Below are 24,415 nucleotides of genomic sequence, written 5' to 3' on the forward strand. Positions count from 1 at the left end.
CTCACTGATGTAAATTTTGATGACGAGGTGGGGTTGGAGTTGAATAATACTTTTGCTCCATTGCAGAAGCTATCGGACAAGGTTGATCCAATACCACCCCAGGTGTTGCAATGTGCTCTATCACCTACAAACCTCTCTCGACAGTCTAGTACTTTGTAGCAGCTCAAGGTTTTTCAAGGAGAGTTGCATCGAAAATTGCAGGCATCGAAATCATTAGAGGAGAAATGTCCTTTCTCGTCAAGATTAGATGAAAAGGATATTGCACTGTTGAAAAACCTTGCAACTGTGCGGCCAGCTAAGGGTAAAAGAAGATGCAGAAGTCCTCCAAAGTCTAAAGTGTAGGTTCACGAATCTTCTCAAGCCTCTTATGTTTTACGTTCTTATGTTAAATTCAATTAAATTACTAGTTTGGAATATACGGGGACTTCTCGCATGGACTTCCTTCGCTATTTGAGGAAGATAGTTTGTGATAATTCGATTCACTTAGTGGTTCTTTTGGAACCAATGTTAGATGTTAATCAGTTGGTGGATGTCAAGCGTTTTCTTCATTTTGATAAGGCAACAGCTTTTGTTCAAGGAAAAATTTGGTTTCTTTGGGAGGATGAGGTTGGCATTGAATTTACAAAACACACCAAGCAACTGGTTCACACCATTGCCACATTTAGCTCTAGTTTGAGATGTCAGGGGTGTATGTGAAGTGCACTAGGGTTGGTAGGAGATCTCTCTAGAAGGCTATGGAGTTTCTACGAACTGATATGGTTAGTCCTTGGATGGCGGTTGGTGACTTTAATGTTGTCTCTTTCACGGAGCAACAAGTTAGCGGTTCTACGGTGAATATAAGAAATGTCGAAGAGTTCAATATGGCCATGTTCAACTGTGGGTTATCGTCAGTGGAGTTTGAAAGGAAACCTTTTACTTGGGCAAATGGTTCCATGTGGCAGCAACTGGATCGGGCACTAGTCAATGCTCGGTGGATGGATTGTTGTCCGATCATGAAGGTTATACACTTGGCTTGTGAATGCTCGGACCACTCTCCTCTGTTAATTATGTGCAAGGATAATAGAGTAAGAAGTTCTTCTTTTCGCTTTCTCAATGTCTGGAGTAGTCATCACCAGTTCATGGGAGTTGTGGTGGATGAATGGAAGAAAGCAATCTCTGGAGTAGGCATGGTTGGCTTCGCTCAAAAGCTTAAGCTGGTTTGAAGGCGGTTAAGTTCTTAGAAGCATGAGATCTTTGGAAATATTTTCTCTAGGGTGAAGGATGCCGAGGAGATTTATAAATTAAGGGAAGCAGAGTTTGATACCAATAAAGACGATCTTTCAAGGTTGAGTTTGAATGAGGCTTGGGTAGTATTCTCGTGCAAGCTAGCATTTGAATGCGCATGTTGGCGTCAAAAGTCAAATGTCAAATAGCTGAAGGAGAGGGATGCTAACACAGCATTCATTCATGGGGTAGTCAAGAGCAAACGAAAAAGAAGGATGTCTCGTGGGCAAACTCTTTAGAGCTCATTCAGGTGTCAGCAATATCCTTTTACTCCCGACTATTTGAATCAAAAAGTCGGCCTATTGCCCGTCATTTTAATTTTGAAGACTCCAAAATGACAGATGCTAATAATGCCATGCTACTTGCACTTCCTTCAATGACGAAGTTAAAAGTGGTTGTATTTTCAACGGACATTAATAGCGCTCCTGGACGTGATGGATTTGGAGTTGGGTTTTATCAATCATCCAAGAAGATTTGTTACGGGCAATCCAAGACTTTTATAGGGGAATGGGCCAGCCCAAGTATTGGCCCGGTTCTCTTCTAGTTCTCATCCAGAAAATTGATGGAGCCATTAGTAGAAGAACTTTCGCCCAATTAGTATATGTAATATGTCCACTAAAATCATCTCCAGAATTCTAGCAAATCGAGTTGGCAAGTTGCTCCCTACTCTTATTTCTCTATGGCAAATGGGCTTTGTATTGGGTAGGAGTATTATGGATAACGTGTTGTTGGCTCAAGAGTTGGTTTTGGATGTGGATAGGTGACTTAGCACTCCGAATGTTATTTTTAAACTTGACATGGAGAAGGCCTAAGATCGGGTAGAATGGTCTTTTCTTAACACCATGCTGCAGAAGTTCAGTTTTGAAGAGCAGGGGAATCCTTTATCCCCAACTTTTTTTTTTATTTGTAGCAGAGTTTTTAGGATGAGGGCTTCACCAATTGCTCTTGGAGAATGAGCAGTGGTTCTATGGTTCGACTGGAGATAAGGTTCCATATCTAGCTTTTACTGATGACACTATTATCTTTATTAGGTGTTCTAAGGGTTGTTTAATGGTTGTTTGACAGGTGCCGAACCTGTGCAATAATAATTACTAAAAAGTCCTGAATACCACCTCAATTAAATAATTATAGAACAAATCCAAATACTGGAGCAGGGACCCTAGGTGTGCAATGGGTTACTTGATTCACCCTATTCCCGAAGAGTTTGCTTGATCCGATATACCAGATTTGTCTATAAAAATACTAATTTTGCGTACAATGGCAAGTAGGGTCGATTCCACAGGGAGCAGGTAGGAAATTATTTCTTTCCAAATTAGTAGAACGAAATTGGGGGATTTTCAATGGGAAGCAAATAAAAATAAAATAAAATAAAACAAACAAAATTCAAAACTAACTCACAAAGCACAATTCACTAAAAATAGCAAATAACAAAATTCTACCCAAAGGATCAACTGCTCAGGCACGGTCCAATTAAATGATCATCGATGCAAAGATATTTCACCTATTCATCACTAGGTTGGTTATAGTTATCAATAAACTCTGACAACCAGTTCTTCCTTACCTTTTCGACAGTCAAGGTACGACCATTGACTGTTTCCCTAACCAGATAACAACCTTAGGTACGACCATAGGAATTTAATTACCCAATTGCATTAAAGCTAGAAGAACCCAACCCTAACCAATAAACACGCTAAGAGGGTTTATTTAAGTTAGATCCTGCGTTTCCCCATCATAAAACCAATTATGGTGGTTGCCACGGGGTGTTAACTAAATGAACAATTACGGATTCTATTTAATTAACGTGGCAGTAGGCTATTAAATTAAATCAAATACCCGGCCGTTGATATTCAATTAATAAAATACCCATGAACAATTAATTCAGGAAACGCACGAATAGCAATTAATTGGAGGGAATAATGAAGTTTCGGTTAGATCTCACAGATATTATGGACCGCGCCTTCGTGTCAACCTTTGGGTAGAGGAGGAAATTAGCCGCTCCTCATCGTGTCAATCCCGCGTGATTTAATTGAATTCATTCAATTATTCGCCGAAGAATTGGGGAAAGGAAATTAATTGCGGCAACAACGAAGAAAACCCTGCTTTTACATTCGTTCTAGGACCGCAATCGCAAAGCAAAAAGCCAACGCGAATTGTCTCAAAACAAGGGTTACAACCCAGCAGTCAAATCCGTACAAGACAAAAGCTAAAGGAGAGAAAATTACGTTTTTCCCGAAAGAGAACAAAAGGAAACTTAAAGCTCAAATCCAATTGCGGCTGACGGAAAGCGAAAGAAGAGAAAAAGCATCTGACCGCTGACAAAACGTAGGAAAAGAAAACTAAGCCTAAAAGTAGCTGATGTCTTGAATCTTGCTTTTTTTCTCTCTTTATAGCCGCCGCCCAAGAAAGTCAAGCAGAAGCCCAAAAACGTCTGGCCCTTTCTTTGCTTTTAATTGAAGCCTTTGGAGTTTTAATCCTGTGCTTCTCGCAGTTCACGTGGACCGTAGTCCGGCTTTCGGTTTCGTCCACCTTCTAAGGCGTGGCCACGCTCTGAGACGGAAAGTCTTCTGGAAATTTACCCGCGAGATCCTTTTTAATGCCGATCACCTATAATACATACGAATGTGAGATATGAGTTAAACCTCAGTACTTAGCACAGTAAATAGCCGAAATTAGGCCAAAATAACACTGCAAAATGTGCCAAATAACTGCTCTATCAATTCCCCCCACACCTAGACAATGCTTGCTCTCAAGCATTTCAAAGCTCAGAAGTACAACCAAGAGAGCAGAGGTCATGCAGTAGTCTATACTAACACAAGCATCTAGGGTCCCTGACAATATCACCAAGGGTAGAACACACCGGACATGTTGTAATTCAAAGAATATATATGAATATTAGGAGCACTCAATTCAATATCACGGAATGCCATTACCATAGGTTTGCACATTTATCACATCTCCACCACTTAAAAGTGAACTAAACACATAAATCAAAGGGACTTTAATAGGGTTGTAATGGGGCTCAGATGAGAGGCGGGTTAAGAAGGTATAGATAGGGGGTAAAGTGTCAAGAGAATGTCTGAAACCCACCCATAACCACAGTGCTTTACCGGGGAAATTTCACAAGCAGGGCAGTTTCCATTTGCTGTACACCCTGTACAAGTGCCCAAAACAAAATATTTTTTTTTTTTGGGAACTGCTCGCAAGGCGTGGGCACGCCTTGCAGCCCATAGTTCTCTGGTCACGAGGTCTCTTCAGGTTTTTTTTTTTTTTAAGGGGAAAGTCCTGTAAAGCGTGGGCACGCCTCGTGATCCAAAGTCCTCTGGTCACGAGGTCTTTTTCCAATTTCTCTCCCTTTATACAAGGATAACATCATATTGCACCTCATCTAAAACCACTTGCAACCCCAAATTTGTTTGCTTTGCACAAATGATGAAATTCAAGCATCTCTTGACAACACAGGGGTAAACAAGAAAGCTTAAAGAGGTCTTGGGTTAACACACACGGATAACAACCAGAAACGAAGGACAAAAGCTCAAATTAGTTCATTATTGGGAGATAAGATGAGGGCTTGATTTTTTAGATAGCTGAAGAGGGTTAAATCCTAAATGCCCTTATCATTTCAAATGCATCCAATTCAACAAAAATGTGGCCTATTGCTGAGAACAACTGTTCAACCTCTTGTGCAATTCGCAGATGGTCTAGGGTAGGGGCATGAAAGCACTTGCAAGGGGCAAAAGGCCGATTCACCAAGGTGTTAAACCGGTCTTGTTGGGCCTCTGTAAGATTAGTGATCGATTCCCCCCACTCCCCAGGAGACATGGTGCTCTTATTCAAGCCCAGACGGGACCGAATGATGGGTTGAACCGGGGCTCGTCTTTTCCGAGGTTGGGAGCCAGATGGCCCAGCAGTAGTTGCCTTCTTAGGAGGCATTTAGGGTCCACAGACAAAGTAAATCAGCTCAGAGACAACCAACCAACCACCAAGAAACAGCTAGGGGACCACAGTCAACAAAATTACCGAATATTCCGCAGCTTAACAGCAACTGGGCACACAATTACCCCACCAAATAACAACCAGACAACAAACACCAACCAATGCCCCACTGCTGTCAAGTAGCCGACAACAATCAAGAAAACAGATCCAACACCGCACAAATTGCAATGATAGTCGATAATAGCCAACAATTAGTGAGACACGGACCACAAATGCCAACTAACAGATTCACCAGAGCCCACAGACGTTCCAAAATAGATAATGAATGAAGAACAGAACTGACGGCTCTCACTTTCAGATAACAACCCAATGGTCCCCCACCCAAAACCAACAAGTATGTCAACCAGACAGGAGGCAAAAATTCAGCAATTAAAATTCCCAACCGAAGTCACCAATTCAAAATCCAGCGGCAAAAATTGTAGTAGAATAGAGTTACCCAAAAGCACAAGACCGTGGAGATAACACGGCAATCGGGTGAGACGCGCGCGGAAGCACGAGGCTGGTGGATCAAGTCGCGCGCGGTCTTGGGCGCTGCTGGGTTGTTCCGCACGCGGGTGTGTTGGAGGGCGCAGGTGCTGGTCTGCGCAGGGGCGGTCGCGCGCTGGCTGCGCCCAGATCCTGTGGTTGTACGCGGTAAGGTCGCGCGCTGGGTGGGTCTAGCCAGGCGCGCTGGTCGCGCGCGCTGGTTCGCGGTGCTGGTCGCGCGAGGTGGAGTCGAGCGGCGGCGGACAGCAACGGAGGGCGGCGGCGGCAGCAGGCTGCGCTGATTTGGTGAAGGCGACTAGCACGGCGCTGTGAAGCGCGCGGTGGGCTGGCGCTGGAGGAAGCTGTCCGCTGATGCTGCTGAGGCGCAAAGGCGCAGAGGCGCGGGCGTGCGCGTTATGGGCGTGCGCAGCTAAGAAAGCCTGCGCGCGCTGCTGGGCTGCGGATCTGGTGGCGTGCGGTGGCGCTCAGGTGGACAGCGATGGAAGGCGGCGGCGGGCTTGACCAAAACAAAGAGGAGAAATCGTTGCAGCGTAGCCGAAAGAAATTGGGAGGAAAGAGGCTAAGACCAGTCAAAGAAGAAGGGAAAAGTGGAAAAAGAATTTTTTTTTTTCGCTATCGGAAAGGTTGGAAGGCGTGGGCACGCCTTGAAGGGCCTAGTTCTCTGACCAGCGCATCCTAATGATGTCTAAACGAATTTCCGTCAAGGCGTGGGCATGCCTTAGAACTGCTAGTCTCCAATTCGCTCAGGGCACCTGGCGCGCTCCTTTCAGGACGTGGGCACGGCTTGGAACCTCTGCTCTTCTGTCCAACACCACAAAAACAGTCAAAACATTAAGATAAAACTGAAAAATCGCAGAGTAAGGAAAAATAATCACAACTAATATTGTAATCCTTGGGTTGCCTCCCAAGCAGCGCCTTTCTTTAACGTCTTTGGCTAGACATGACCTTCAACTGTTTAGACCTCACCACTTGGATTATCAAGGAATAGAGCCTCCATTTGCTCACTATTAAACCCTTCATAATAGGGTTTCAAACGATGACCTTTTCTCCGTCTTAAGATTCTGGATTTCCACTGCACCATAATGAGAAATATTAGTAACAATAAATGGACCAATCCAACGGGAACGCAACTTACCAGGAAAAAGCCTAAGTCTCGAGTGATAAAGTAGGACTTTTTGCCCTACGACAAATGACTTCCTTGAAACCTGTTGGTCGTGAAAAATTTTGCTCTTCTCCTTATATATTGCAGCGTTCTCATAGGCTTCATTCCTTAGCTCCTCCAACTCTTGTAATTGGAGCTTTCTATTTCCTCCAGTCTCCATAAGGTCCATATTACACCACTTAAGTGCCCAGTATGCTCTGTGTTCAAATTCCACCGGAAGGTGGCAAGGCTTCCCAAAAACTAACCTGTATGGGGACATTCCAATCGGTGTCTTATATGCAGTGCGGTAGGCCCAGAGAGTATCTTCCAATTTCACACTCCAATCCTTTCTATCAGGCCTCACCATCTTCTCCAGGATCGACTTAACCTCCCTATTCGATACTTCGGCTTGACCATTCATTTGGGGATGGTAGGGAGTGGACACTTTGTGGAGCACACCATACTTACGAAACAAAGCAGTGATCGTCTTATTACAGAAATGGGTGCCCTTGTCACTCACTATGGCTCTTGGCATTCCAAAACGGACGAAAATGTTAGATCTTATAAAATCTGCAACCACTCTAGAATCATTAGTTCGAGTGGCTTTTGCCTCCACCCATTTGGAAACATAGTCAACAGCAAGTATAATGTACAAGAAACCAAAAGACGAGGGGAAGGGACCCATGAAATCTATACCCCAGACATCAAAAATCTCAACAAATAATATGGGGGTTTGACTCATTTGGTCTCTTCGAGAGATATTCCCACCCTTTGACACTTATCATAAAATTTGCAAAACAAATATGCATCTCTAAACAGAGTAGGCCAATAAAAACCACTTTCTAGCACTTTACGAGCCGTCCGCTTTGGCCCAAAATGCCCTCCACATGCAAAATGAATGACAAAAAGTCAAAATAGAGTGAAACTCACCTGCACTTACACACCTTCTTATCACTTGGTCCGAACATTGCCTCCACAGGTAAGGGTCATCCCAAAGGTAATGTTTGGCATCACTCTTTAACTTATTTCTTTTAGCTTTTGACCACCCTGCGGGTAATTGATTTGTTACCAAAAAATTGACAATGTCAGCGTACCAAGGTATTGACGAATCAATGGCCAATAATTGCTCCTCAGGAAATGATTCCCTCAAGGGTAGATCCTCTTGATTTGTGAGCAACCGGCTCAAATGATCAGCCACCAAATTCTCAGCTCCACTCTTATCCTTGATTTCTAGGTCGAACTCCTGCAGGAGCAAAATCCACCTGATCAGCCTTGGTTTAGCATCCTTCTTCGCCAGCAAGTACCTCAAGGCCACATGATCAGAGAAAACTATTACTTTTGCACCCAATAAATATGACCTAAATTTTTCTAGTGCAAAAACAACAGCTAGTAATTCTTTCTCCGTCGTGGAATAATTAAGTTGGACTCCACTTAAGGCTCTCGACGCGTAATAGATCGCGTGTGGCGCTCTTCCAATTCTTTGTCCCAACACGGCCCCCACGGCATAGTCGCTCGCGTCGCACATGATTTCAAACGGAAGGCTCCAATCTGGGGGTTGAATGACAGGCGGCGATGTCAATGATTTCTTCAGTTTATCAAAAGCCACCTTGCATTCATTTGTGAAATCAAATGGCACGTCCTTCTGCAATAACTTGAATAGGGGTGCTCCTGTCTTTGAAAAGTTTTTGATAAATCTCCTGTAAAAGCCTGCATGACCCAAAAACGAACGCACTTTCCGTACACACACGGGGTAAGGTAGAGCAGAAATAAGGTCTATTTTAGCTTTATCTACCTCTATGCCCTTAGCCGATACGACGTGCCCTAAGACAATGCCATGTTCTACCATAAAGTGACATTTCTCCCAATTAAATACCAAATTCGTCTCTATACATCTTTTCAGAATTAAAGCCAGATTCTCAAGGCATTCATCAAAACTGTCCCCATATACACTAAAATCATCCATGAACACCTCGATTATTTTTTCCACATACTCAGAGAAAATACTTACCATACACCGTTGAAAGGTCGCTGGAGCATTGCAGAGGCCGAAAGGCATCGGACGGTAGGCAAACGTGTCAAATGGGCATGTGAAGGTGGTCTTTTCCTGGTCTTCTGGCGCGATCGCGATCTGAAAGTAGCCTGAAAAGCTATCCAAGAAACAATAGTAAACACGACCTACCAATCATTCTACCATCTGATCAATAAAAGGGAGGGAGAAGTGGTCCTTTTTAGTCACGGAGTTTAGCCTCCGGTAGTCGATGCACTGACGCCAGCCAGTAGCTTTCCTGACCGGGACCATATCACCCTCCTGGTTTCCTCCACGGTCACTCCCGCCTTCTTCGGGACCACTTGGACAAGACTCACCCACGGACTATCCGAAATAGCGAAAATGATCCCTACCTCCAGAAGTTTGAGTATCTTCTTTTTCACAATTTCCATCATCAGAGGGTTCAATCTTCGCTGTGCTTGCCTCACCGATTTTCCATCATCCTCGAGTTTTATCCGGTGCATACACAAGGACGGGCTAATTCCTTTAATATCGGCTATGCTCCACCCAATTGCCTCCTTATGCTCCCTAAGGATTCGCACCAGTTTGTCCTCTTGACTTGGAGATAGGTGTGCAGAGATGATCATCGGAAGTGTCTCCCGGTCTCCTAGGAATGCGTACTTTAAATGCTTCGGGAGAGGCTTTAGTTCTAACTCCGGTGCCTGCACAACTGAAGGGAGCAACTTTGTCTGAGCCTCTGGCACAAAAAGAGAAGTAAGTTCATACCTTGGGGATACGGGTGGAAGTGAGTGTAAGGCTTCAACGGCATGGAGCAAATCTCCCCTTAGGTCCACATCAGGAGTTACACCCAACTCCAGATGCTTGATTAGAGCCATTTCCAAAGCGTCTTTGTCATCTAATTCGAAAATTTCCTGCACAAAAGGCTCAATAACGCTCAAAGCAAAGACCGAGTTAGATTCTTCTGGATATTTCATCGCCTCAAAAATATTGAAATTCACAGTTTCATCATCAAATTCCATTGACAAAGTACCCTCATTCACATCTATTTTGGTCCTGATAGTGCTAAGAAATGGTCTACCTAACAAGATAGGTGACGGGTTTAATGATTTTTCATCTCCCATGTCCAAGATATAAAAATCTGCAGGAAAGACCAATTCGTTTACCTGAACCAAGACATCCTCAACTAGCCCCTCTGGATATGCATTTGTGCCATCAGCTAGTTGGATTATGATGGCTGTTTCTTTAAGTGGCCCAAGATTTAGGGAAGCAAAAATGGTCTTTGGCATCACATTGATTGATGCCCCTAAATCTAACATTGCTTTCCTGATCGGTGTATTTCCTATCTTACAGGGGATCGTGAACATACCTGGATCTCCGCACTTGGGTGGAAGCTTTCTTTGGAGCATTGCTGACACATTCTCTCCCACCGCTATTCTTTCGTCCCCTCTCAATTTCCTCTTATGGGTACATAGATCCTTGAAAAATTTAGTATATTTCGGTATCTGCTTGATTGCATCCAGTAAATGGATGTTATTCTCCACTTTTCGGAACACATCTAACAGCTCTTTTTCCTTCTCTACCTTTTTTGTCTTCCCCAACCTGCAAGGGAAAGGGGGTAAGTTAGAGTTAGTAGTGGGTGGAGAGGTGGGGATTACCTTAGGATCCTCACGAATACGTCCTTCCTCCTCAATTTCCTTTTCTATCTCCTTCTCACTCTTGCTTTTTGAATTTCCCTCTTTAGGCCCTTCCAGTGTCTTGCCACTCCTCAGGGTCATGGCACTTACATTCCTGGGATTTACTTCGGGTTGTGAAGGTAACTTTCCATAAGCGTGGGACTCCAAGCGATTGATGGCAGTTGCCATCTGGCTTATTCGAGCCTCCATATCCTTCATGCCTGATTCTGTGTCCTGCTGGAACTGATTGGTGCTCATGGTTAAAACTCTAGTTTCTTGCTGGAGTTGAGCCATATTTGTGGTCAATGACCTGGTCCCCTGCTGGAGTTGGGCGGTAGTCGTGGCTAGACTCTTGATAATATCCTCCAAGGAACTCCCTGTGTTGGAGGATGAGGGTTGCGGTTTCGGTTGCCATGGTTGCTGAAATCCTGGTGGACGATTTGGAAATGAATTTTGTTGCCTGTTCCCATAATTGAGATTGGGATGGTCCCTCCAACCCGGATTGTACGTATTGGAGTACGGGTCGTATTGCCTGCAGGGGGCGGGCACGCCTCCAGCCATGTTTACCTGTTCCGCCCCGTCCTCTTGCAAAATGGGGTACGTGTCCGTGCAGTGGTCCATGCTAGTACAGATTCCACACACCTTTGCTCGCGGCGTGTCTCTCATGGCTAATTCCCTAACAACAGACGTCAATTCTGACAGTTGCTGCTGTATGGATGAAGTCTCTACCTCGTTGACTCTACGGGGGGAGTTGTTCTCACGTAAGCCAAATTGCTGGGAGTTCTCTGCCATGGCTTCGATGAGCTCCCACGCTTCCCTCGGTGTCTTGTTTGCAAGTGCTCCCCCACTCGCAGCATCAATGATACTCCTATCTGTTGATTGGAGCCCTTCATAGAAGTATTGGATTAACCGGTTGTTCACTAATTTGATGCTGCGGGTATCTAATGCACAACTTGTTAAACCTTTTCCAGTATTCATACAAGGACTCGCCGGGATATTGTTTAATGCCGCAGATCTCCTTCCTCAAACTCGCAGCCCGGGATGCAGGGAAGAATTTTTCCAAGAATTTCTTTTTCAACTGCGCCAATATGGTAATACTACCTGCTGGTAGGTAGTACAGCCAATCTTTAGCTGCGTCTTTGAGAGAGAACGAAAAGGCTTTCAGTCTAATTTGCTCTTCAGTGACCCCAGGAGATTTCATACTAGAGCAAACCACCTCGAACTCCTTGACGTGCTTGTGGGGTTCTTCACCAGAGAAACCATGGAAAGAAGGTAAGAGTTGAATCAAGCCCGACTTTAGTTCGAAAACAGTATTCTCAGCCAAGGCGGGGAATGTGATGCATAAGGGCTGGTGAGTCAGCTCCGAGGCAGCCAGCTTCCTCAATGTTTGGGTGTTGGCCATGCTCACTTCGTCTTCCGCTGACTCGTTTGCAGCAAATAAGTGCCCTTCTTTTTGTCTCTTGGTCTCTTGCCTCCTCCTACGCGCTGCCTTCTCAACCTCAGGGTCGTATATTAATTCACCTGTGCGAGAAGAATGGGGCATAAACTAGCAAAAATACCAAGAAGAGAATAAAATAAAAATAAGACAAAAACTGAATTTGAAAAGAAACAAATAATCCGAACACCAGCTCCCCGGCAACGGCGCCAAAAATTGACAGGTGCCGAACCTGTGCAATAATAATTACTAAAAAGTCCTAAATACCACCTCAATTAAATAATTATAGAACAAATCCAGGTACTGGAGCAGGGACTCTAGGTGTGCAATGGGTTACTTGATTCACCCTGTTCCAGAAAAGTTTGCTTGATCCGATATACCGGATTTGTTTATAAAAATACTAATTTTGCGTACAATGGCAAGTAGGATTGATTCCATAGGGAGCAGGTAGGAAATTATTTCTTTCCAAATTAGTAGAACGAAATTGGGGAATTTTCAATGGGAAGCAAATAAAAATAAAATAAAATAAAACAAACAAAATTCAAAACTAACTCACAAAGCACAATTCATTAAAAATAGCAAGTAACAAAATTCTACCCAAAGGATCAACTGCTCAGGCACGGTCCAATTAAATGATCATCGATGCAAAGATATTTCACCCATTCATCACTAGGTTGGTTATAGTTATCAATAAGTTCTGACAACTAGTTCTTCCTTACCTTTTCGACAGTCAAGGTACGCCCATTGACTGCTTCCCTAACCAGATAACAACCCTAGGTACGACCATAGGAATTTAATTACCCAATTGCATTAAAGCTAGAAGAACCCAACCCTAACCAATAAACACGCTAAGAGGGTTTATTTAAGTTAGATCCTGCGTTTTCCCATCATAAAACCAATTATGGTGGTTGCCACGGGGTGTTAACTAAATGAACAATTACGGATTCTATTTAATTAACGTGGCAGTAGGCTATTAAATTAAATCAAATACCCGGCCGTTGATATTCAATTAATAAAATACCCATGAACAATTAATTCAGGAAACGCACGAATAGCAATTAATTGGAGGAAATAATAAAGTTTCGGTTAGATCTCACAGATATTATGGACCGCGCCTTCGTGTCAACCTTTGGGTAGAGGAGGAAATTAGCCGCTCCTCATCGTGTCAATCCCGCGTGATTTAATTGAATTCATTCAATTATTCGCCGAAGAATTGGGGAAGGGAAATTAATTGCGGCAACAACGAAGAAGACCCTGCTTTTACATTCATTCTAGGACCGCAATCGCAAAGCAAAAAGCCAACGCGAATTGTCTCAAAACAAGGGTTACAACCCAGCAGTCAAATCCGTACAAGACAAAAGCTAAAGGAGAGAAAATTACGTTTTTCCCGAAAGAGAACAAAAGGAAACTTAAAGCTCAAATCCATTTGCGGCTGACGGAAAGCGAAAGAAGAGAAAAAGCCTCTAACCGCTGACAAAACGTAGGAAAAGAAAACTAAGCCTAAAAGTAGCTGATGTCTTGAATCTTGCTTTTTTTCTCTCTTTATAGCCGCCGCCCAAGAAAGTTAAGCAGAAGCCCAAAAACGTCTGGCCCTTTCTTTGCTTTTAATTGAAGCCTTTGGAGTTTTAATCCTGTGCTTCTCGCGGTTCACGTGGACCACAGTCCGGCTTTCGATTTCGTCCACCTTCTAAGGCGTGGCCACGCCCTGAGACGGAAAGTTTTCTGGAAATTTACCCGCGAGATCCTTTTTAATGCCAATTACCTATAATACATACGAATGTGAGATATGAGTTAAACCTCAGTACTTAGCACAGTAAATAGCCAAAATTAGGCCAAAATAACACTGCAAAATGTGCCAAATAACTGCTCTATTACTGTTCGTGATTTTTTGGAGAGTTATCAATCTTATTCAAGATAAAAAATTAATGTCAGTAAGAGCTCCTTCATTTGTTCTCCTCGAGTTACGGCTGAGCACTTATCTATGGTATCTTTGATCCTTCGATTTCGCCAACAATCTTTTCCAAGGACTTATTTAGGTGTTCTGATAATGAATGGGTGATTAAGATATATTGTGTTTGATAGTCTTCTTTCTAAGTTTTGGTAGCTTCTCTTTCATTGGAGTTCCAAATTGCTCAGCATGTGAGGCAAAATTGTCCTCAACCGACATATGTTGAGCTCTCTCCCAACGTATTTGTTACAGGTGGTACATCCTCCTATGGTAGTTTTAGCATCATTGGGGATAATTTGTAATTCTTTCTTATGGGACCAAAATGGGGAGTCATAGCGACTTCATTGGGCTGCATAGGACAGGTTGTGCTACCCTTAGTAGGAAGGGGGTTGGGGTTCCAATCCTTCTTTTATGTTTCGCGTGTTTTCACCTGTAAACTCTGGCAGTGTCTAAGGAAGCATGAGTCAGTTTGGTCCAAGATTATGCATAAAAAATATGTTAGAGGAGTTCACCCTTCGATGGTGGTAGTCAATAGACCTTCCGCTCTGTGGAGACGCTTGACGTGCGCAGGGTATACATATACAATTAGTTCATCGAAAATCAAGTTTTGCATTTATAAATTCTAAATACCCCACACGCGATTTTTTTGCAAGTATATGAATCGTGAACGAGTATAAGGTATTAAAGGTCGATCCCATAGGGAAGATTTTCAATTACCAGTGTTTTTCGAACTCCTTTATTATTTAGACTATTACAAGTATAAGAAATTAAATCTACACTATAAAAGTGATAAAAATATATTAGAAAACTGCTAGAGGTATGGAATTCCTTACTTGCTCTGTTTTTTTGTCCAAATTTAACTTATATTTTCCTGATAATAGAGGCCGAATTAACTCTTGTGTAAAACATGAAAGTTGTATGTCTTTGAGTTAGCTTTCAATGCATCAAGAATTGGAGCTCTATGGAGTGCAAAATAACCAAAATACCCTCAACTGGTCAGGGCTCTGTTTCAACTTTTGACAACAGAGTTGCACTTCTGTATTTTGACTTTTTAACTGTGAAAAAGACTGAACTGGATTTCGATGCCTTCATACCAAATGTAGATCTATATCTTAGTTTCAAAATGATTTAAGAATTACCTCAATACAATACTTGTAGTTCAAGATACAGCTGAAATACCACAAGGTGTCAAAACTGTGAAACTTGCTTCCTTTTTTTCTTGATTGCATTTCTTCTCTTGCACTTCATATTCTCTTTTTTATCGCTTTAAACCATCATCAATCATCCAAATAGCTTCTCAAATCACTCCATTTGATGATTGAATAATTAAACTATAAAAACATGAAGTTTTTACCATAAAAATCCATAGACATGCAATTTTTATCACTTAAACCACAAAATACATATTTTCACTAGAAACTTAGTTAATTAGCTATAAAACTAATTAAAACACACCAACAACTAACTAATAAAACACACTAAAAAATACGTAAAATATACACTTATCAACGCCTCTAGGAAATTCGCCTCATTGTGGAGAGTCAGATACGTTGGTTTTTAGGTGAGGGGTTGGTTGATGGTGTGGTGCTTGGTGCTTCGATCAGCCTTTGATTAAGTTTATAGGGGGTGCGGAAACTCCCCATATGCTCGTGGGGGAGTTCTATGGCTCTCAAGGTTGGAATGAACAACGGCTTCGGCATTGGCTATCTCCGTCCCAGGTTGCTCATGTTCTAAAAATTCTTTTTCGAGGCATTAGGAGGACCGAATGGTGTGGGCTCTCTCCCTCCAGGGAATTTTCTATGTCATCAACCTGGGAAGAGATTCGCTAGAAGAGGAGCTTATTATTGGTTGACAAGTTTATGTGGAATCCGATTACCCTGTTAAAGATCTCCTTCTTTGCCTGGTGACTTGTGCACTGATGGCTTCCTATGGATACATTAATTCAAGGGAGAGGTGTCAGGTTGGCATATAGATGTTACTGCTGCTACAAGGAGGTCGAATCGATTGACCATTTGTTTGTGGTGGGCCTCTTGGTGATAACAGTGTGGTCTTTCTTTGCTTGATAGTTTGGGTTATTGAACTTGAAGAGTACGGGTGTTTCATCGATGTTAGTAGAGTGGTTCTCCTCACATAATTCTGTCTCTTCGAGTCATGTTTGAGTAGTGGTTCCTCTACTCATTCTCTAGTTTATTTGGAAAGGCCGGAATCAATCTGGATTTCAAGGTGTATCATTTTTGGATTCCGAGGTGATTGAGCAAGTAGAGTGGTTCATTAAGCAATTGGGAGCATCTAGGCTGCTTCGAGAGATGCACTTTAGAGGGGATTGGGATCATCCATGGAGCGTGTTGGCTCGGACGTGTGGTAGCAAGCGCCATTTGATGGTTGTCGCCTAGGCACCACCACCTTTCAATGTTGTTAAGCTGAATACAGATACGAGTGTTTCTTCTTTTGGGGCGTTTGGCGGTGGAATTCTGCAAGATCATAAGGGTAAATTAGTCTTTGCCTTTTACAAGGAGTTTGGGGAAGCAAATGTACTTATGGTAGAGGCTCTAGCTCTTTGGTGGGGTTTACATTTTGCCAACATAAGGGTTGCACGCAATTCATCGTAGAAATGGACTCGCTGTCTTTGGTTTCGCTAGTTTCTTCAGATACATCATATATATATATAATAAAGTCGTATTCTCATTTTTTTCCCCTTCATGTTTTCTCTTTCCTACGTGGTTTGCTCCTTTTTTGTTTAGATATATATCAATTCTTATTTCCTATAAGAATTTTTAATATTATATGATTCTTATTTCCTACCCAAAAAAGGAACTGGAAAGTAATGCGATATAAATAAAAGAGACATAAATATCTCTATCAGATATATCTCCAAATTCATGCCAATAATTTGTGTACTGCATAGGGAACCGAAGTAAATAAGAATTGTTATCATTATAAGAAGTAGAAAAGTAACTAATTGCAAAAGGAACCATTAATAACAGAAGTCAATATCTGATGTTGGAAATAGGATTCTTAATAAATTTGATTATTAAGTGCGTTATCAAGACATAGTGCATAGCACGAAATTTATGAAAAAGAAAAAGTTAATTGAATTCAATTAACTACATGTATTTGACCCGTACGGTCAAATATAAATTCCTATTTGAGTACGGGTTTGTAAATTTCTATAAACCCATTCGTTGTTAATCAAAACATATAGGTTATACTCATTGCTAGGTTACAAGATTCACAATACATCTTTGCTCAGACGGTAGGGAGTATTTAGTGTATGGACCCATACCATAGGAGTCCATGCACTTAAAGGACTCGATATAGTTGAGGTGGTTTTTCAAAATAGGTAAAATCTGTCTTGAGAACGCACTTTTATTTCCTATAAGAATTCTTAATATTATAGGATTTTTATTTCCTACCCAAGTTATGTACTTTAAACAACTCAAATCAAGATAAACCTACTTTTAATGTTCTTATCAATATCTCTTTATATTTTTATCAATTCTTATTTCTTATGCCTACACTACATATAGCCTCTAATATATTGATTTCAAGCATCAAATTCATGGTTAGGTATTTTCAGTGCAAGCAGTTGGCACATTAAAGCATCGATTTTGGGTTTCCACTCCTCTTGATTATCAGGTACATCTTCTTTCAATACATATTTTTTTTTTAATAAGGCATGTTGATTTTCAATTGTAAAAGTTTAGTAACATATCTTGAATTTTGTTTTTTTTATTTTCTGTTTGTTTTTTTATGAACACATAGGATTAGTAATATATCTTGAATTAGTAATAAATTTCTCTTATATTTCACATATTATATCTCACATAATATTTTTGCCTTTAATTTTGCCTTTAATTTTGATAAATTATTATCAGATTGGTGGAACCGACAACCAATACCAACCTGAATCATCTTCTTCCCATATCCCAATTAGTATAACAGATGATTCTAATCAACAACATTTCAATACACTTCATATGAATCATTAATCAGAGGGTTCAACAAAAATTACAGAGAAAGGGAATCCTTATAAAAAGATTTGCATGAGAAGGTAGATTTAATATACTATTTTACTTTCTTAAATTATAATCTTAACGTATTGTTATACACAACTTTGAATGCGATAAATCGTTTATTTTTTTTATACATAGTTATCCTGCTTTGCTATCATGCAGTGATAATGGAAAATCAATAAATGCTGATTTGCACGGACAAATCGAGGAGAATGTTCAAACAGAAGAAAAATAAAAATAAGTTTCTGAAGAGTAGAATATTATTTGATACTATTTACTGCACTTTTTATTTATTTTCAAGTTTTTTGAATGTTATGGTATTGTCGAATGTTATTTTTCCATTTTGAACTATTATTTACTGAATTAGATGTTCAAATTTATATTGGCAGGTGCCGAACCTGTGCAATAATAATTACTAAAAAGTCCTAATTACCACTTCAATTAAATAATTATAGAACAAATCCAAGTACTGGAGCAGGGACCCTAGGTGTGCAATGGGTTACTTGATTCACCCTGTTCCCGAAGAGTTTGTTTGATCCGATATACCGGGTTTGTCTATAAAAATACTAATTTTGCATACAATGGCAAGTAGGGTCGATTCCACAGGGAGCAGGTAGGAAATTATTTCTTTCCAAATCAGCAGAGCAAAATTGGGGGATTTTCAATGGGAGAGGAATAAATAAAATAAAAGTAAAATAAAAACAAAGCGAACTAAATTCAAAACCAACTCACAAAGCACAAGTCACTAAAAATAGCAATTAATAAAAGTCTACCCAAAGGATTAACTGCTCAGGCACGTTCCAAATAAATGCTCATCGATGCAAAGATATTTCACCCATCCATCACTAGGTTGGTTATAGTTATCAATAAGCTCTGACAACCAGTTCTTCCTTACCTTTTCGACAGTCAAGGTACGGCCATTGACTGCTTCCCTAACCCGATAACAACCCTAGGTACGACCATAGGAGTTTAATTATCCAATTGCATTAAAGCTAGAAGAACCCAACCCTAACCAATAAACACGCTAAGAGGGTTTATTTAAATTAGATCTTGCATTTCCCCATCATAAAACCAATTATGGTGGTTGCCACGGGGTGTCAACTAAATGAACAATTACGGATTCTATTTAATTAACGTGGCAGTAGGCTATTAAATTAAATCAAATACCCGGCCGTTGATATTCAATTAATAATATACCCATGAACAATTAATTCAGGAAACACACGAATAGCAATAAATTGGAAGAAATAATGAAGATTCGATTAGATCTCACAGATATTATGGACCGCGCCCTTGCGTCACCCTTTGGGTAGAGGAGGAAATTACCGCTCCTCATCGTGTCAATCCCGCGTAATTTAATTGAATACATTCAATTGATTGCCGAAGAATTGAAAAATCACAAGAGGAATCTCACGGAATTTAGAAGAGTCAAAAGCGAAAAGTAAAAAGGGTCTCCGTTGTACAGAGCCCAGATGCAATCCGCAAAATATCCCAATGTCTGGCCGCTTGCCGCCGCCGAAAACCAAAGCAAAGAAAAAGCCAGGACAAAGCGTCTGACAAAAAGTAGAAAAAGAAAAATTAAAGCTAAGGCTAAAAAGTTGTTGTCCCAATCTTGCTTTTCTTTTCTTTATATAGCCGCCGTCCAAGAAGAGTCAAAGAAGGAAACGTCTGGTGCAATTGATTCTACAAAAGCCATTTCCCTTTTGGAGTTTTGATCCCATGCGCCTGGTCCACATGGACCACGGTCCGTCTTTCGGTTTCGTCCACCTTCCAAGGCGTGGTCACGCCCTGGGACGACAAGTCTTCTGAAATCTACCCCGCGAGATCATTTTTAATGCCGATCACCTATAATTCATACGAATGTGAGATATGAGTTAAACCTCAGTACTTAGCACCGTAAATAGCCAAAATTAGGCCAAAATAACACTGCAAAATATGCCCAATAACTGCTCTATCAAATCCCCCCACACCTAGACAATACTTGCCCTCAAGCATTTCAAAACTCAGAAGTACAACCAAGAGAGCGGAGGTCATGCAGTAGTCTTTACTAACACAAGCATCTAGTGTCCCTGACAATATCACCAAAAGTAGAGCACACCGGACCTGTTGTAATTCAAAGAATATATATGAATACTAGGAACGCTCAAATCAACATCACGGAATGCCATTACCATAGGCTTGCACATTCATCACATCTCCACCACTTAAAAGTGAACCAAACACATAAATCAAAGGGATTTTAATAAGGTTGTAATGGGGCTCAGGTGAAAAGCGGGTTAAGAAGGTATAGATAGGGGGTAAAGTGTCAAGAGAATGTCTGAAACCCACCAATAACCACAGTGCTTCACCGGAGGAGTTTCACAAACAAGGCAGTTTTCATTTGCTGTACCCTTTGTACAAGTGTCCCCAATTTTTTCTCTTTCTCTCTTTTTTTTTTTTTTGATTGAATACTGCTCGCAAGGCGTGGGCACGCCTTGTAGCCCATAGTCCTCTGGTCACGAGGTCTCTTCAGAGTTTTTTTTTTTTTTTTTTTAAGGAGAAAGTCCTGTAAGGCGTGGGCACGCCCTGTAAGCCAAAGTCCTCTGGTCAGTGGCCTTTTTCCAATTTTTCCTTCTTTATACAAGGATAGCATCATATAGCTCCTAATCTAACAGCACTTGCAACCCCAATTTTGTTTGCTTTGCACAAATGATGGAATTCAGGCATCCCTTGACAACACAGGGGTAAACAAGAAAGTTTAAAGAGGGCTTGGGTTAACAAACACGGATAACAACCAGAAACGAAGGACAAAAGCTCAAATTGGTTCACTATTGGGAGATAAGATGAGGGCTTGATTTTTTTAGATAGCTAAAGAGGGTTAAATCCTAAATGCCCTTATCATTTCAAATGCATCCAATTCAACAAAAATGTGGCCTTGACATGTATAAACTAGCAAGTTCTAGAATGCCAATACCATGTGTGATACCCACTCAATCAAACAAAAATAGAGCAAACAAGAATAATGTGCTCATATAAGGCTCAAAAGCTCCCCCAAAAGTTACAAGAATGGGTCAATTCCAGCATTTTCAACATTCAACGACACTGCCAAGGGAAACAAAATGCACAGCTAGTATATTCGACCACATACCCACTCACTTTGATTGTATCATTCATCACAGCAACATGCCCTAATACTAACAAGCATAGAAATAGCCAAAAAGCTGCCTAACTACAATGTTTTATTTTTTTTTCCATTTTGTTTTTTTTTGTTTTTGTTTTTTTTTGTTTTTTTTTTTAGTAACAAAGAAAGAAAATTAATAATAATAATAATAATGGAAGCCATTAATCCCCCCACACCTAAAACCTACATTGTCCTCAATGTAGAAAAGACAAATGAAGTATTAGGGAAAAAGAAAAGGAACTTCCCTGACCACCGGGGAGAGAAAGTGAGACACTAAGGCGGAGGAGGTGAGACGGCTGCGTGTACAAGGTGGTGTGGTGGCGGCGGACGTAACACCAACAGGAAGGAGAAGACTGAAGTTTCTTTTTCGGAAGGGTTGGAAGGCGTGAGCACGTCTTAGAAGTTATAGTCGTCTGACCGTCAATTCCAAAACTCCATTCCTTAGGTGTGATGACCTAGCGTGGGCATGTCTAGCTGCCAACTTCCTGTCACAAAATAACAACCCACTAAATGACACTAACACTTAACAAAAACTTCAAAAATATAAGAAAACTAAAACAAAAGAATCCTTGGGTTGCCTCCCAAGCAGCGCCTTTCTTTAATGTCTTTGGCTAGACATAGCACCACTCTTTAGTCTGGATGTAATTGAATTTTCCTTGTAATTGGTGGCCCTCCTCCAGGATCCACATGGCCATTGAGTGCAACTTTTTTCCTAAATTTTCTCTCCATTTTTACCTCATGAATTGCTTTCATCCAATAGGACTTGTTCGCAACAACCTTGGGTTTACCCCTATAAACAAACTTAGAAAATTCTTGCACAGATGGATTAGTGGTGTACATAGCATTACCCCTATAAGCAAACTTAGAAAATTCTTGCACAGATGGATTAGTGGTGTACATAGCAAACACAGAATGAGAGTTAACAGGATGTTTCATTGTATCAAAAATATTAAAGTGGACTATTTCTCCATCAAATTCCATCGTGAGAGTACTCTTACTAACATCAATTTTAGTCTGGGCAGTACTCAAAAATGGTCTTCCTAATATAATGGGTGATGGATTTGGGGCACTTCTATCATCCATGTAAAGCACATAAAAATCAGCAGGAAAAATTAATCCATCTACTTGCACTAAAACATCCTCAACTATCCCATCCGGATAAGCACATGTACGATCAGCCAATTGAATTATTATCCCCGTTTCTTTTAAAGGTCCTAAATTTAGGGAATCATAGATTGATTTAGGCATCACATTAATAGAAGCCCCTAAATCTATCATGGCATTTTTGATACTAGAATGGCCAATCTTACAGGGGATAGCAAACATACCTGGATCTCCGCATTTGGGTGGGAGTTTCCTTTGAAGTACAGCTGATACATTCTCTCCTACCATCACTCTTTCATCACCCCTTAGTTTTCTTTTGTTAACGCACAAGTCTTTCAAGAACTTTGCGTACTTGGGTACCTGCTTGATCGCGTCCAATAGGGGGATGTTTACTTGAACTTTGCGGAACACATCCAGGATTTCTTTTTCCTTTTCTGCCCTCTTTGTCTTTTCCAACCTGCAAGGAAAAGGAGCTATATTAGATTTAATAGGGATCGAAGGAATAGATGTTACCTTAGGCTCTTCGCGAATGCGCCCTTCCTCTTCAATCTCCTTTTTTATCTCCTCCTCACTTTTGCTTTTCGAATTTACCACTTTAGGTCCATCCACCTCTTTGCCACTCCTTAATGTCATGGCACTTACATTCCTGGAATTTGCCTCGGGTTGTGATGGCAATTTTCCATAGACGTGGGACTCCAGGCGGTTAATGGCAGTTGCCATTTGATTCATTCAAATCTCCATGTCCTTCATGCCTGCTTTGGTGTCCTGTTGGAACTGAGTGGTGGTCGTGACGAGTTGAGTGATAGTGTTGGTCAAACTCTTGACAATTTCTTCCAAAGAACTCCCTGAACTTGAGGACGAGGGTTGAGACTTATGTTGCCAAGGTTACTGAAATCCTGGAGGCCGATTGGAGAATGCATTTTGTAGCCTACTACCATAACTGAGATTGGGGTGATCTCTCCAACCCGGATTGTACGTGTTGGAATACGGATCGTATTGCCTACGAGGCGCGGGCACGCCTCCAGCCATGTTCACTTGCTCAGCCCCATCCTCTTGCAATATAGGGCATGAGTCAGTATGGTGGCCCATATTTGTGCAGATTCCACAGGCCTTTGCTCGCGGCGTGTCTCTCATGGCTAATTGCCTAACAACTGACGTTAATTCTGACAGTTGCTGCTGTAAGGATGAAGTCTCTACCTCGTTGACTCTACGGGGAGGGTTGCTCTCACGTAAGCCAAATTGCTGGGAGTTCTCTGCCATGGCTTCGATGAGCTCCCATGCTTCCCTCGGTGTCTTGTTTGCAAGTGCTCCCCCACTCGCAGCATCAATGATACTCCTATCGGTTGATTGGACCCCTTCATAGAAGTATTGGATTAACAGTTGTTCACTAATTTGATGCTGCGGGCATCTAGTGCACAACTTGTTAAACCTCTCCCAGTATTCATACAAGGACTCACCGGGATATTGTTTAATGCCGCAGATCTCCTTCCTCAAACTCGCAGCCCGGGATGCAGGGAAGAATTTTTCCAAGAATTTCTTTTTCAGCTGCACCCATGTGGTAATACTACCTGCTGGTAGGTAGTACAGCCAATCTTTAGCTGCATCCTTGAGAGAGAACGGAAAGACTCTCAGTCTGATTTGCTCTTCAGTGACCCCAGGAGGTTTCATACTAGAGCAAACCACCTCGAACTCCTTGACGTGCTTGTGGGGTCGTCGCCCGAAAGACCATGGAAAGCAGGTAGGAGCTGAATCAACCCCGACTTCAGTTCGAAAGCAGTATTCTCAGCCAGAGTGGGGAATGTGATGCACAAGGGCTGGTGAGCCAGCTCCGGGGCAGCCAGCTCCCTCAATGTTTGGGTGTTGGCCATGCTTACTTCCTCTTCCGCTGACTCGTTTGTAGCAATTAAGTGCCCTTCTTTTTGCCTCTTGGTCTCTTGCCTCCGCTTACGCGCTGCCTTCTCAACCTCAAGATCGTATACCAATCCACCTGTGCAAGAAGAACGGGGCATAAACTAGCAAAAATACTAAGAAGAATAAAATAAAAATAAAAATTGAATTTGAAAAGAAACAAATAATCCAAACGCCTACTCCCCGGCAACGACGCCAAAAATTGACAGGTGCCGAACCTGTGCAATAATAATTACTAAAAAGTCCTAATTACCACTTCAATTAAATAATTATAGAACAAATC

At 41.5% G+C, this 24,415-nt stretch overlaps 1 protein-coding gene and 1 non-coding gene across 2 annotated transcripts; both read left to right on the forward strand.

The window, feature by feature from the left end:
* Positions 1 to 734: 734 nt before the first annotated feature.
* LOC140038006 (uncharacterized) lies at positions 735 to 1,202 on the forward strand. Its single transcript, XM_072083194.1, has one exon. The coding sequence runs from the start codon at positions 735 to 737 to the stop codon at positions 1,200 to 1,202; it is 468 nt and encodes a 155-aa protein (XP_071939295.1).
* Positions 1,203 to 23,614: 22,412 nt separating this feature from the next.
* LOC113736154 (small nucleolar RNA R71) lies at positions 23,615 to 23,721 on the forward strand. The gene has a single exon (XR_003459644.1). It is a non-coding gene; the product is annotated as a small nucleolar RNA R71 (small nucleolar RNA).
* The last annotated feature ends 694 nt before the right edge of the window (positions 23,722 to 24,415 follow it).

The sequence above is a fragment of the Coffea arabica genome, chromosome 3c (assembly GCF_036785885.1).
Source record: "Coffea arabica cultivar ET-39 chromosome 3c, Coffea Arabica ET-39 HiFi, whole genome shotgun sequence".
NCBI lineage: Eukaryota > Viridiplantae > Streptophyta > Magnoliopsida > Gentianales > Rubiaceae > Coffea > Coffea arabica.

What these genes read in the sequence shown, in the direction of transcription:
- LOC140038006 (XM_072083194.1), top strand. Translation starts at nt 735, where the DNA reads ATGGAGTTTCTACGAACTGATATGGTTAGTCCTTGGATGGCGGTTGGT.